The 16,701-nt window shown below is 37.8% G+C and overlaps 2 protein-coding genes across 2 annotated transcripts; both read right to left on the reverse strand.

Moving 5' to 3' along the window:
- Positions 1–6,567: 6,567 nt before the first annotated feature.
- LOC144452773 (beta-1,4 N-acetylgalactosaminyltransferase 1-like) lies at positions 6,568–7,935 on the reverse strand. The gene has a single exon (XM_078143925.1). The coding sequence runs from the start codon at positions 7,933–7,935 to the stop codon at positions 6,568–6,570; it is 1,368 nt and encodes a 455-aa protein (XP_078000051.1).
- A 2,474-nt stretch (positions 7,936–10,409) lies between these two features.
- On the reverse strand, positions 10,410–12,026 carry LOC144452774 (beta-1,4 N-acetylgalactosaminyltransferase 1-like). The gene has a single exon (XM_078143926.1). It carries the CDS (start codon positions 12,024–12,026, stop codon positions 10,410–10,412), a length of 1,617 nt encoding a protein of 538 aa, XP_078000052.1.
- Positions 12,027–16,701: the final 4,675 nt, after the last annotated feature.

The raw sequence follows: 16,701 nt of genomic DNA on the forward strand, positions 1-16,701 counted from the left end.
ACCGATTTTACATAACGTTATCTTTACACAACGTTATCTTCACACATTCGTCAGGAACTAGACTAAGAGAAACAGTAAATTATTAGGAACCAAAACTTTTAACGTTTACAACAAATATCGAAACTGTGAGTTACAAACGAAAGAAAACATTAATGGTTCTCATAAAATCCAAGCTTCAATGGAAGAAAAATATTTTAAACCATAACTTTTAAACGAAAAAAGCACTTCTAGAACACAAGGGAATGAACTTTTCACCATGCTAGGTCTACGGCATCCAACCGTCTCGCTGCCAGATGCAGGCAGACGTCGCCGGGTCCAATTCGTGTACCTTACAGGCAGTGACGACACAAATTCTGGCAGCTGAGTCGAAGACCAGATCTGCCAACACTAACAGTATCGGATGATGTGTCCATCGATCATTTCCATGTCAACATCAGCTAAAATAACAGATTCCAACTTTGTTTGTTTAATCGCTGATATTTTACATGTACCACTCCGTACCGTGTCCTGGCACACTATCTTAATATGAAATGTGACCTGACCAACATTGTCTAACAAAACTGACACAGATGTTCCCTACGTGGGAAAGAATAATGTTTAAATCTGAAATTCTGCACATAAAATGGTAGATATTGTAATGTCAAAAAAAAAACTATTACATACCTAAAACAACGTATACAACAACTTGTATTGCTTAAAAGGTGTGATAAAAACGTCCACATTTCTCACTTATCAAAATGAGACTAACTTTATTTGAATAAACTTTAATCTGGTATCTACATGCTAAAATTAATCGTTAAACGTATGACTAGTGTGGTGGTCGTTTTTAGCGCAACTGAACTTTTAGGTTCAGTAGTGCTATAGGCATGGAAAAATGTGTGTGTGTGTGTGTGTGTGTGTGTGTGTGTGTGTGTGTAAGTGTAAACAATTTAAACCCAAAAACCGCTGGAGTGATTGCCTTGGTATTTGGTGGGTGAGATTGCCCGTCTACTGCAGTAGGTCTGTAGATAGTTTATCGCTAAACTAAAAAGTATATATGGAAATCATGCTATTGAGGATTGATGTGATGTCTCAACATGTTAGAAAGTGACAAGGCACATGTAGTGACAGTCTAGACAGGATAATGATTATTGGTAGTTTTCCAATTATAATTAATGCCCTGATGAGAAAGCAAGTGTTTAGTTTGAGAAGACGACTTTCAGTAAGTTGTAACAGCATAATTAGATGTACATGTGATTTACTGTATTTCAGATCCCATATGGTGGAATTATGGGACAAGTTACTTTTTGTTTAATTTATATGTTAAGATTCTTAGATTTAAGAACATCAGTCATGTAGCTTTTCTGTAACATATATTTATATGGACGTCGTTGTCCGAATTAAAGTCTATAATAATAATAAATTGTAGTAAATACATTTTTTTCAATTACTTAATCACTGGTCGCTATTTTTTCTGTGTTTTTTTATTATGAAAATGTGGTTATTGACATTGTCATGCAAAAACCTAATAAAGATAATCTTTTCTCCTACCTATGAGCACTTTTAATTGAAATGGCCATCTTGAGTGTTTCTTTAAATTTCTTCTGGTGACACAATACACCTGGTACTGCGACTGTGACTATAGAGGTTTAGTTTGCGGTCAGATAAATGATTACAATCAAGGTGTATCATTTTATTTTATGACCTTACATTGAAATTATACATACTTGTTTCTTGTTTTTCTTCTGAGAAATCCGATCACTCAGAAAGTTGTGTATTAAAAGCAATTATATGGCGCTGGACGATTGGCTAAGTAAGTGTAACTTTTTTCTATGGTGTAACTTTGCATAGATGAGTATTAAAAGGCTGTAAATATGGTGAATATAACACCATTAGGGTATAGGCCAACGAAGCTGGTACTTGGAATATGTACATGCCAGCTATGGTACATGACTGAGAACACCAGTAACAGGGATGTGAACAGATGGGCTCCTAGAGTGTGTGCTGCGGATAGCTATATGGCACATAGATGTGAGAATAGCTGTAACGGGGATGTGAACAAAAGGACTGCTACAGTGTATGCTGTACACAGCTATGGTACAGTATGGCTGTGAGAATAGCTTTAACGGGGATGTGAACAAAAGGATTGCAACGGGCGGTATGCAGTACAGCTATGGCACATAACTATGAGCATAGCTGGAACGGGGATAAGAGTACGATTTCAACAAAGTTGGTACATGGATGTGTAGGTGTGCTGTGCACAGCTATGGTACTGAGGTGAACAAAACAATCATGGCACAGAGGTTGTATGCACATCCATGGAACAGGTATATTTTTCACAGGAATGTAGCAGAGCTGTGAAAAATATACCCTGTAACGGGGATATGGGGTACATAGTTGTGCTCCTCTTCTTACCACTAGGATGTACAAGGTTCCATGTGTATACAATATATTGATATCTAGATAAATCGTTGCCTATTTTTTACACAAAAAGTGACGTTCTTTGCATAACAGGTTACTTTGGTATCAGTTAAGAGAATTTGTGGTAATACAAAATTCACCCTGTGTGTCCTTCAGTAGTCTCTATGTGCGATTGTGTTCGTATGTGGGTGCATGGGTTCTGTGAGCTTCATAATTGAGAAAGTTCGATGACATTTTAAGAGTGTCTGCTCCAGTCTCAGGTTTTTGGGATGCACACTAGATGTGTGTACCACACGTTATCACCTTGCCAAACTATACTGTTGACTTAGTGAGTATTGATAATATGAAATCACTTCTTACCTTGCCCTACACGTATTCTATAGTGTTTGACATGTACAGGTAAAATATTAACTACAAGTAGGTGTACATTTGATATCTTATCCAACTGTTCACATTTTACTCCTGTAAGATCCACTCCTCTCCTCTCCTCACATCACAACTGGCAATTCACTACATTGTTACGTTGTCAGCAATGATTTCAAAAAAGTGTGTTCTGATATTACGGACCTTAACCCTAACCCTAACTCTAACCGATGTGGCAGCAGTGGGATATGTAAATCACAAAATGATGCAAAGTTAGACAATACATTGAGACAAAATAAAATATGATCCTCACCTAATTCCCCCCCCCCACCTGTAATTACTGAATTGTGTCCCTAATTGCAAGCCAACATCGTAGCTGCACTGTGACATAAATTGCGTGGAATAGAATGTGTGTCTGGACGAGTCATCGATGTCCTGTGTGATTTGAGTCTTGTGTGTGTTCTTTCTTCTTTTCTCCAATGCTTGTTATCCAATCTCATGCATGCTGTACTTCAATCTGATTAAAATCCGATGTAGATGTCGGCTAATCGTTTATTGCTATTTTGACTTAGTTTAATATTTTGCCTGAATTGACCTTCGTGGTGCATGTTTACGTTTTTATCCTGATCGCCAGATTGGCTGTACTTAAAAATCTCGGCTTTCGCGACAGTATCTCGGCGTTTCTACTTGCAAAGTTGTACATGAATTCAGACTGCATTCAGAAATAATGAAAAATAATGCAGAAGGGGTGAATGACATTTTATATATAAGTTACGAGCAATGAACCGCGAGTACCGGAATTTGTTGTAAGTTTGTCAAATTCAGGTGCTAGGTTAGACTGTCGACAGTCGCTCACGCCTTTTTTCCCTACGTTTTATCTAAACTTAAGTCGTCGCCGCGCTCCGATCCGGCCGAACACTACTATAATCGCATACTCAGTTTCGGTCCTCGATATCAGTATGCGATTATAGTAGTATTGCGCTGGATCGGAGCGCCACAAATAAATAGATAAAATAGATAAAGGCGCTAGCGACTGTCGACAGTCTAGTGCTAGGTTAGTCTATCTGCTAGACCTCGGATGTTCTTCCGATAGAATACGACACACGCCCGAACATCGCTATCGAGGATGGAACAACAAGCCCTCACTGCGAACTTCGTTCTCACTGCGAACTTCGAACGTCTAGCAGCAAGATTAGTGCTAGGTCGGATACAATCAATGATCTATATATTAAACCTTGAAAGGTGTGTCAGTGATACTGCGACCCATGTTTTTATCTCTCTGAATGAACTTTGTGTAGTTTATGTATACTTCGAAAGCATGTAGGGGTGGTAGCTGCAGCAATTTTTAACATTTTTTTTGTCTCCCCAAAATTCTTTATTTTCTTGGCAAACTCTTGTTTGAAAACGAACTAATGCTAAAACGTAAGCATAATGAATATGTTACATTTTAGTATTGAGAGTATGATGAAAGAGATATGACATAAAGTTTGGTTGTCCTTGAAAGGGAGCGAGATCAATATTTCAATGTAAAATAAAGAACTAAATTCGCGCCATTTTATTTCTCATCCTACAAAACGATTTTGCTTAAAATTATTGCATGTTTTGTACCTTTAAATACAGATAATTCTAAAAAAAATCTCAGAAATGGAATAATTTTCCTTGTATTAAATGCATGGCGCTAAAATAAAATAAAGTCAACAAAAGAACACTTCTTTACTCACTACATACTGGCTTTATATCCATACCACTACATACTACTACATACTGGCTTTGTATTCACACCACTACATACTACTACATACTGGCTTTGTATTCATAGCACTACATACTACTACATACTGGCTTTGTATTCACACCACTACATACTACTACATACTGGCTTTGTATTCATAGCACTACATACTACTACATACTGGCTTTGTATTCATAGCACTACATACTACTACATACTGGCTTTGTATTCATAGCACTACATACTACTACATACTGGCTTTGTATTCATAGCACTACATACTACTACATACTGGCTTTGTATTCATAGCACTACATACTACTACATACTGGCTTTGTATTCATAGCACTACATACTACTACATACTGACATTTTATTCATAGCACTACATACTACTACATACTGGCTTGGTATTCATAGCACTACATACTACTACATACTGGCTTTATATTCATAGCACTACATACTACTACATACTGGCTTTATATTCATAGCACTACATACTACATCTACTCATTTGAATTTTGGTCAATAGAAGTGGGGTGGAGTCTGAGGCCTAAGTAAAAGAATTTAGTATTTTATCCGACGATGAACTATAATTTATCTTATCCCTAAATTATCATATATACATATTCTTCTGAAAATCCTTTCGTGGTATTTACACTAAATGTACAATTACTACAAAAACTTCTGCTTTGTCCTAGGCTTGAACTAGCCTTGATGAAACATGCTGTATTTTCTTACAGTGTATGGCATGTTTTCCTTTGAGTTTCCAGTGGACAAGAAATGGACAGCCTCAGTGTTATTTTATTCTTCTTTCTCCCAACTAGTAGTTACTTGTTTACAAATAATACCCCCTTTGGAGAAAGAAGATTAATATCACATTGGAAAAAGCTGAAAATATTAAACACGACTGTTTCTACAACAATTCCTTTTGGTCTGTTTTGCAAAAGACGGGAACAAATGCAAGCATGAACGTACACACACCAACTGACAAACACACAATGCATCCATGTGGGTGACCTTAAAACTACTGACAACATAAATTAAAAGGAAAACAAATGACAATGTGTAAATAGTGGACTGTCACCTTTTCTACATTTAGTAATAAATAATAATAACAACAACAACAACAACAACAACAACAACAACGCGGCTAAAATCCAGAGCCAGTGATCAGAACCGCTTATAATACAAAACACTCATAAAAAGTACAAAATCTAAAACGGTGACATCTAAAAGAAGGCAAGATTAAAAAGATGTGTTTTCAGCATACGTTTAAAACCATTGAAATTATTACAATGACGGATTTGGAGAGGTAGAGCATTCCATAAAACTGGTGAAGCAACACTGAAAGCCCTGTCACCATGTTTTTTTGTCCGGGCTGTAACGGTACTAAGTTTAAAATGGTCAGCATGTAGACTACGCCCCGGGACATAGAGACTGACTAACTCACTAAGATATGGAGGACCTGAACCATGAAGACATTTAAAAGTGATGACTGAGATTTTATAAATAATGCGTTGACGTACTGGCAACCAATGTAATTCCTGTAGAAGTGGTGTGATATGAACATGACGAATATGAAGAATTTCTACATTCAATAAACTGTTCTTCTTGTACTAGCTGTAACTAGACAATCACAATATTCCTTGAACTTTGTTTAAAATACCAACATTTGGACACAGTATTTGTAAAGTAGGGGTCAATTGTATCAAGGACAAGTACAGAAACAGACTGAAATCGTGATGCATGGCATTGGGGAATTGATTTTTGGTTTCAGACCCAAAAATCAATTTGATTTGATTATATTTGATTCATTGTATTATATATGTGGAATGACGCTCTTTACTATGTTTAGTATGTTGAATGACATCATCTACTATTATATTTAAAAAAGTGACAGCAGTCACTCCATAATTTAAGTGGAATGACAGCAATTCTTATAGTTTGACAAACACAAATACAGAGAGAGACAGAGCTATAACATTAGCCATAATTTCATTACAAAGAATGCGGCTTTTTATTTCCATGGAGTTCAGACGAATACATGCCACTTTGCCTATAAATGTTTAGCGAATTGTTACACATTTTAGATTATTCTTAAACATGGTATGGAGTAGAGAAGCTGTTGCATTATGTTTAGTCCGACGAAAGACGTTGTATTTCTTGATGCCCCTGTCTGGTTTGTGATGCACGACCACATCTGTACACCCCATCACACGCAGCTTCCCCAAACCATCGAAAAAGAATTCTGAATGGCCAACTCTTTCATAGAATGGGTCGAATCCGATTGTTTTTACTGCAGTCGTTCTGGCCATGAAGAAATTATCTACGCCGTCTGCTATGAAGCAATTCGGAAACATGTCTGAGGGACGGTGCTTATTCTCTCTAGACTGTATATAGCAGTCACCGTCTTCGCCGCCATCATTGTACAAGTATACAGCTACACGACAGCCGTAACAGCGAATTGATTTGAAAAGCAGAGTCTCACGTTCCTTTCCGTTCTGGTCACCAAAAGCACCTCCGATGAGATCGATCTTTGCCTGAGGATGTTCAAATTTTTCTAAGAAATTTTCTAGACGCGTTCGTACTGTGAAAACAAAGTCGTCATCTACCGAAACAAAATATTTGGTTCTCACTTGACTGAGTGCTAAATTGCGACCAGCAAAAAATCCTTCTCCGTACGGCATGACGTATTGTTTTACATTGGGAAGGTTGATTTTCTCCGGAAACTCGGAATCGTCAGCAACAATGATTGTCATGTCTGGGTAAAACTTATGAATACTTGAAATAAGTCTGTTGAGTGCATCGTACCGTTCAAATGTCTTGGTGATAATGGTGACTTTAGAATTGATATCAGCTGATGGACCAGGATCATATAGGATAGGTAAAACTGGTCTTTTGATGTGGATATGTATAGAAATATTAAAATTAAACATTTTAATATCAACCACGTCTCTTTCTCCCGTATCATAAACAATACTTTTATATTCTATATTCGCCAAAGCTGAATTAATCGCCTGTAATTGCGCCTTGTTACCTTCAACTGTCAATACCGACGTCTCCTTTCCACTGACGATAACTTCAGTTTTACTATTCATACTGTCCGTGGTTAATACACCCCGTGAGTGTCGACATCGTATTTCAATCTTGACTAGTTTATCGTCTGGTAGAAAATCCGCTGCAGCGTTGTTGAGAGCTAGACCATGTAAATAAGTTGAACTCAATGGCGGTATTGTAATACCTCCTGCTGGATACCGAAATGGTGAAAAAGATTCGCACATCATTAATGGAGGACGAGAGCTTTCACCTTGACGTATCCAATCTTTTAGTTCGATTTGTCGCCGCTTTTTAGCAGAGCTGTCTAAATCAACCGATGACGAATATTTACAATTACATGGTGATTTGAACTCGATTGTCTTTTTCACACCCCTCATTTTGCTGTATTCTGTCGACTTTTGTGATCTCTGTCTACTTACATGTACTGACGAGTTGGTAACGATAAATGACTTCGATTCCTGGCACGAGAACGACTGCATTGTTGATGGTATACACACACTTGACGTGGACCAACTACCCGCTATAATCTTGTTCGGTGATATTTTCTGCAAATATTTTGTTGTAATAATTATTCCAGTTATAGCAACAGAGAGAATCAGTACAAACCATGTTTTCTTAACCTTATATGCCATGGTGGTATAGTTTTCGTTCTATACAGGTGTGTTGTCAGAGTTCATAAGAGTTTACTATTACAGGTACTTGACAAGCTCTGCACACGGCACTAACACTGTGTATAGACAAACAAGCAATAGATAAGTTTTACACTTCTGCACAAGCAAATTCCCCAAGAGCGAAACTCTGCATGAACTACGGTGTAATAAAGGTGCTACTCATCTTGGTGTTACCATAGATAAATTAGGGGAGCACCCATGTTGCTGAATTGGTAAACCTAGTTTTTTTTAGCTGTAGCTGTCTGTCGAGTTTCCCAATGTATTATATATAATGGCCCAGCACAGAGAGCGCAGGAACGTGTTACAAACAAACAGACAGACAGACAGACAGACAGACAGACAGACAGACAGACAGGCAGGCAGGCAGGCAGGCAGGCAGGCAGGCAGGCAGGCAGGCAGGCAGGCAGACAGACAGACAGACAGACAGACAGACAGACAGACAGACAGACAGACAGACAGACAGACAGACAGACAGACAGACAGACAGACAGACAGATAAATAAATCGTCCAACCATTCCTATCGTCACTGTTGGTGATCATTACATAGGATTGTATGCGCATGTCTATAAATACGTCTTCATTGGGTTGGTTTACCAGTGCTGCCCTTTGTCTTTTAAGGCAGCACTGATTGGTTTGATTTTAGATCCTACTTTACGTTTGCGTAATAAAGGTGTAACACAGACACATATTATTTTGTATTTGATCATACTAGACCAAAACATTATCATTCTGGAATAGAATATTAACTCCCAAGTGACTGTGGCATCTTTGTCTTTTAAGGCGGCACTAATTGATTTGCTTTTCGATCCAATCATACCTTATATATGGTATTATTGGTGGTTTATACTTGATTCTTTCGAATGTTATGCCATTAAGATGTAACACATATACATATTACTCCTATCGACAAGTATTCATATGAGGATTCAAACATTTGTAGATTTTGTTTCAATTCAGTTTCTATTTTTTTTCAATGTTACATAAGTATAGATATCATCTTTGAAATGACATGAAAAGAAGTGTAAGTCAACTGTTGTGTATTACTAGCACTAGTACTGCTCCAGACATAAATCATTTTTAGGTGATGCATGACATATACATACAATTAACAGTTCACTTTCTTTTATGAGCCCTTCCTCTATTACATCTTCCTTTTATATTTATACCAGTCACCTCACAGTTATCATTTTGAATGTAAATTAATTCATTTTGTCTTTAAAATTAATTGAATATGTCCAGATTACAGACATTTTCACTAATTCTGCATCGTGCGATATCTCAAAAATAGAGTTATAAAAATTGGCAAATTTGGCTCAGAAGATGCATTCTGTACAATGAAGCGAGGTATTCTGAGAAACAAACAAACAAACAAACAAACAAACAAACAAACAAACAAACAAAATTTGGCGCTCCAAATCAATTTAATCCTTGCCAGAACAATGATGAAGATATTCTTTCATGGGATTTTGAACTCTTAACTTTGATTGAAAATGACCTCTTCTAACGTTTTCCAGATTTTAAAGGGTCACGCGATGCAGATTACGTGGAAATACCAAAACCTAAGCAGAAAGAAATATTAATCGACTAGTTTCACTTTTGATAGATAATATTAATAGTCTGGTTGATAATGACTGTTATATTTCTTTTTGCAACACAACACAACACAACACAACACAACACAACACAACACAACACAACACACAATCATTCCCTTTCAATCCGCATTCAAGTGACAATTTTAAACTGATATTTGATGAAGTTTATTGAAAACGTACAAAGGATAGAAACGCGAATCTAAAGAAGAGGCTCAATCTGATCAATGGGTTAAATCGGCTCTGAATCTGAATCCGAAAAATAAAATTCTCGTCTGGCCCGGCCCGGCCCGGCCTGGGCGTGGCCTAAATTTTGTACCGACCGATTTCATATAGACAAAATGTAGCAACAAACTGGTATCTTAGTGTAGAACACACGTACAGTTGCTTATTGGTTGATGCGTGGTTGTATCAAACAGAACCGCTGAGCAGTAACCTGTAACACGCTTGTGGTGATTCTGTTCCTATACCACAGCATCCTAATATCTCATAGTCAAACTTGTACTGTAAAGTAGAACGTTAACACTACAGTCACCGTTGGTAGTCATTACACACCTGTAGCGCTCCTGTTGGAAGAACTTAAATTTTCATTTTCTCTCAACACATTTAAGATTATACTTGAACATAGTGTGACGTAGGGATGCACTCCTCTTATCTTTATCACCACCGTTGACGTTGGTATTGTCTTGTTTGCGTTGCACGACTACGTCTGTACATTCCATCACACGCAGTTTCCCCAAGCCGTCCATAAAAAAGTTTGAATGGCCAAATTTTCCGACGTAAATGGGGTCAAATCCAACACTTCTTACTGTACTCGTTCTGGCCATGAAGAAATTATCTACGCTATCTGCGATGAAACAGTTTGGAAATACGTTTGATGGACTGTACTTATTCTCCAACGACTGACTATAGCAATCACCGTTATTGACGCTGTTTTCATCCTTGTAATACATAGTAGCTACATGACAGCCATAACACTCCGTCTCAAAAGACACACTTTCTTTTCCGTTCTTATCATCACTAAAAGCACCTCCAATGAGATCGACCTTAACATCAGGGTGTTCAAATTTTTCAATGAAATTTTCTAGACGTGTTTTAACTGTGAAGATATAGTCGTCATCTACTGAAACAAAATATTTGGTTCTCACTTGACTGAGTGCTAAATTTCTTCCTGCAAAATATCCTTCTCCGTAAGGCATGGCGTATTGTTTTACATTGGGAAGGTTGATTTTCACCGGAAACTCGGAATCGTCAGCAACAATGATTGTCATGTCTGGGTAAAACTTATGAATACTTGAAATAAGTCTGTTGAGTGCATCGTACCGTTCAAATGTCTTGGTGATAATGGTGACTTTAGAATTGATATCAGCTGATGGACCAGGATCATATAGGATAGGTAAAACTGGTCTTTTGATGTGGATATGTATAGAAATATTAAAATTAAACATTTTAATATCAACCACGTCTCTTTCTTCCGTATCATAAACAATACTTTTATATTCTATATTCGCTAATGCTGAATTAATCGTCTGTAATTGCGCCTTGTTACCTTCAACTGTCATTACCGACGTCTCCTTACCACTGACGATAACTTCAGTTTTACTATTCATACTGTCCGTGGTTAACACACCCCGTGAGTGTCGACATCGTATTTCAATCTTGACTAATTTATCGTCTGGTAGAAAGCCCGCTGCCGCGTTGTTGAGAGCTAGACCGTGTAAATAAGTTGAACTCAATGGCGGTATTGTAATACCTCCTGCTGGATACCGAAATGGTGAAAAAGATTCGCACATCATTAATGGCGGACGAGAGCTTTCACCTTGACGTATCCAATCTTTCAGTTCGATTTGTCGCCGCTTTTTAGCAGAGCTGTCTAAATCAACCGATGCCGAATATCCGTCACAACTGCATGATGATTTGTACTCGATTCCATAATGTTGGTCGCTCTTGTTACTATTTCCGGTCCATTTAGCTGGTCCCTTTCTATGTACTGACGAGCTGCTGGTAACGGCTAACCCTGAGTCCAGGCATATGAACGATAGAGGTGTTGTTGGTGTACATACACTCAACAAGGGCCAGTTTTCCAAAATCTTCGAGGGCGTTTTTGTTAAATTCGTATATGTCACTCGAAGAATTATGCCAGTGATAGCAACAATGAGGAAGAGTAAAAATACCGTTTTCGATGTTCTACACGTACACGTCATGTTGTTAAGCAATGAAGTCCGTATGCCGGTTATCGAAGAAGCCCCGAAAAGATAAAAGATATGATTGTTTGGCCACTAGGGGCGCTGTTTTAGAACCGGCAGTGAGGGGCCAGAATTGTAGAGCATTGTGGCAAAGCATACTAGTAGTCTATAGGCATCGTAACCACTTACTTAAGATTTTCTGTCATTCCCCCTAACGTTACGCTATAATATATACATTATCGCCCATCAAATAACGAAATAGCAAATTACCTCTCGTTCTCCTAATATTTCGCGTAAGTTTGGCTCTGCAATTCGACCGTGAGGAAAACCCAAAAAGTAGCAACATTTTGAAACGGGTAGTACGCTGACATCCGTCACTCACGTTTTCAGTACGTTTTCAGTGTGACCTCGTCCATTTGCGTTACCGTTGGAGAAATTGTAGCGATTGCTTCCAGTCAAACATCGGAAGGGAAAACGGTACAAAAACAGAGGAAAGAACCCTCAAAATCACTGTATACGCTAAAGTTATTGCAGCTAGTATAAGACCAATCTGATTAACATCCGATGTAGATGTCGGCTAATCGTTCATTGTTATTTTACCTTCGTTACTTTGCCTGAATTGACCTTCTTGGTACATGTTTACAGTTTTTAGCCTGATCGCCGCCTCTACAATCTGATTAAAATCCGATGTAGATGTCGGCTAATCGTTCATTGCTATTTTACCTTCGTTATTTTGCCTGAATTGACCTTCTTTGTACATGTTTACATTTTTTAGCCTGATCGCCTCCTCTACATCTGAACTGGCGCACATGCAAACGAATTTCTGCTCAGTGAGACACATATCCAATCAGGTTGCGTCTTACTTGTCATGGGCATACATGTACGCATTGAATATCAACAAACATCAACAAACCGTTGAATGACGAAAATTCTGGCCCTCACTTTGTCAGATATGGTGCACCCTGGCCCGATACTTTCCTGCGAAACTACTGGAAGTTCGTTAACCGGCATACGCCGTATTCGAAATAAAAATGTCTAAAAATGTGTTCTGAGAAGTGAGAGGCAATATTTGGTGTTGCACACGACACCCTACAGGGAAGTGATCGAGCAATAAACTATATGTTAGGTGTAAAAGTCAAAGCCAAAAATAAGGCCATGGAAGATAAAAAACCTGTTCAACGGATCCAACCTACACAAATTCATTTCATTTTGGGGGGTGATTGGCAACATAGCCCTCATGCGGGGCTGCACATGTCACTAAAATGGCTGATGGACTACTATGCACGTTTTGTTTCAAAATTATTTAAGGAGATTACGTTTATATTTTCTGAACAGTACATGTGCCCATATACATTTGAGTCAATTCCAAAGTATATAGATAGTGGTTTACTTGGTTCTGATGATGCATGTACAAGAGTGATCTAGAGGAACGAGCCGAATTTACGACACTGAACGCATACGGGAAGGGACAGAGGAGAAATCGGATAAATCACTGGGGGGGGGGGGCATAAAAAATTCTGATAGTCTGAAACTTGAAAGGGGGACTTGAAATGTAACTTATGTCTATGGTTTGATATTTTATGCCTCTAAATGGCCTCCTACATGGTCTTATTTTCAAAACGCTTTTCACCTTCAGAGATGTCTCCTCCCAATCACTAGCAAGGTACGGTGATAATTTCTCCCAAATGAAGTTGGGAGGTGGCTGGCTAAGTACCTCCATGTATGTTAGAGCTCATTATGAGACATCTCATTATGCATGTGAAACCCACATCCATTGAACATTCTCGCAAACCAGAGTTACTATGGCTACCACTACACTTCGAAGGCACGTTATTAGACGTTGCCGTAAAACAGGCTGTATGTGGTTTGCGACGATGCCTTTGTAATCTCGCTTGGACTATTATTGCAGTTGGTTATCACTTTCTTTTTAATGCATCATTGTACCGTATAATTTTACGTCACCTGTGTAGTTTGGGTGACATAGGGGAAGTTTCGTTTGGCAGGCCTTCAAAAAGTTTTCTTGGGGTGGGGTGCGGGGTGAGGGGAGTTACAAAATTGTTTAACCGTAAATTGTGTATATTTCCTAACTGTAGAATTGATAAGAAATCGCTTGCCTTACAGACAAATTGCAGGAGATAAAATCAAAATGACTGAATAAGTACTATGTAAACTCAACTGGAAATGTTTTGTCATCGTTATATATTGCGTGACCTGTTTGCACTCACTGTACACTTGAGGGCGCTGTTCATTAACAAATATCGCTCTTGTGTGATAACAATATACTGTGATGCTTTGTTGGGATCTTTGTATAGTGTAGACGCAAATAAATATTTGGAAAATATGATTCCGAGCTTCGCCTAAACACGGAGCGTCACACTACCACGTCAACGAAAGGTTAGTACAGGGCGTACAGTACAGGGATATTCGAGTACAATTATGCAGTCAATATCAGTGCATACCCATAGGGAAAAGACAAATTATCAATTTTGTTCTCGCGATTTTCCGGATTTCTAATATTATTTTCTGTATATTTCAAATAAAGTTTTAAATACTATTTCCTCTTACTGTTTTTTTTCTTTCTATTTCCTACCTGATATCAATGTCTTATCTGAGTTTATCAGCTTTGCATTAATTAGTAGCTTGCTAGAACAAACTCCATATTTACCCAAATTAACACATTATGCCGTGAGTGTAAACATCCACTGATCCGTGTTACCTCCATTAGTCGGATCAGTGGATGTTTACTTGTATGCATGACTGGTATGTATTGTAGTAAGAAGTCGATGTTTTGTAGCGATTCCAAGTATAACTATTCTGTGAAATGGTGTCATCTAAATATGTAAACAACCTAAATATGGTTTAATTGTACAAAGACAGACACCATACAAATATCACAAATTTATTTGACACTTTTGTTCAATCCACACTTCGAATAACTGAGAATAAACTACAGAGAGAGATAACTTTTTTCAACTTTCAACACCGATCTATGAATAAATTATAGAGACAAACTATGGCATGTTTTATTTTAACACCAATCTATGAATAAATTATAGAGACAAATAACTTTTTTCAACTTTCAACACCGATCTATGAATAAATTATAGAGACAAACTATGGCATGTTTTATTTTAACACCATTCTATGAATAAATTATAGAGACAAACTATGGCATGTTTTATTTTAACACCAATTTATGACAGTGTGGAAAAGTATCAAAATAATGAGTGACAGTGTTTTTCATTCACAAATGTATTGTTTTTATTGTCAATAAAATCCAGTACAGAACTAGTGGCTCAAAACTGCCACATTACATTTTATAAAGTTCTACTTATCCACAAATAGGACTTGGTATCAAGTAAACAATACTTTGATAATACATGTGACATGATGCAGTTTGACCATCACTAATGTTATAATTATAGTTGCTAAGAGATATTTTGAAAGTACAGAAGTATTTATATAAATTTAGTGAAGACAGATTCACCTACAGTGAGATTACAAGTAGACTGAAGATGGGAGAGATGATGCATAATATACAGACTGTACAGTGAGTATGATATTGCTATGATGTGTAATAGCGCCACCACTGTTGGTATCAAGTAAACAATACTTTGATAATACATGTGACATGATGCAGTTTGACCATCCAGTTTTTAGTCGGGTTTTTTATCGTTCCCGGTTTCCACTAAGAACTTTAAACGCTACCTATTCATACAAACTAGACGGGGCTAGTTATAGCAGGTAGGCGGATTTTTCTTACCTTCCAAAAATGGTCATTTTCTAACTTCAACATTAATTATAGACCGACCCCTCATGAACCAATGATAAATGTTCAAAAGTACTCGAAGCCGGTCAACAATGAACCGCAAAATTTTTGAAACGATTAGTACGGCGACATCAGCCAGAAAACATGAGTGAGAGGTCTGTGTCATGATACCCCTTACTATTCTTACGAGTCTCTGAGCTAAATTCATTCCATGTCAGGATTTTTGGTAATTTTCATTATGATCTCTGAAATGAAGTCAAAATAAATTTAAACTTTGTACGGAGACGGAGATTGGTCATGTAATAAAATCAACCAAGTTGTTGGCCTGGCATTCGTTGAAACCAGATATGAATGTTTCGCTGTGAGTTTAATTCTACCGTAACAGTAGAGTCCAAGAAGGTACGGTACCTCGTAGAAGAGATGGACTGGGAAGAAACTAGTTGGCCGGCTAATTCAACGTTATAATTTATATAGTCTTTGAATGGAACAGACTGACGATTGGAACAGCAGTGTCTGAGTACTTCCCCATTTCTACACGATATATTAATAAACTGCATGGAAGGCCGGTCACACAACGTTTTAATCAGTGTAGTTTATCGATACATGTGTATAAATGAGGAAGCATATAAATGCATTTCAAAGTTTACTAAAAAGAAACATGTCTTCTTCCCCCCCCCCCCCTCCGAGTGTACCTAGAGCTAGAGCCATCGATGTGCGCGTGCAGCTTGGTCTAGTCCTGCTTGCATACGGAGCAAGTCGTCCCTTCCTTCTCCGTCCTGCAAAGAGACAGCCATGAAACCTGGGCTTACCACAAATGCTGGTAACTAAAGAATTAACGCACCCGTTGGTCAAATATTAGCGATATATCGACTATTTATAATTGAAAGTTGAGTGAAACGCGTGCGCTGTTAACATGCAGGACTA

This window comes from Glandiceps talaboti, chromosome 23 (genome assembly GCF_964340395.1).
Source record: "Glandiceps talaboti chromosome 23, keGlaTala1.1, whole genome shotgun sequence".
NCBI classification, from domain to species: Eukaryota; Metazoa; Hemichordata; class Enteropneusta; family Spengelidae; genus Glandiceps; species Glandiceps talaboti.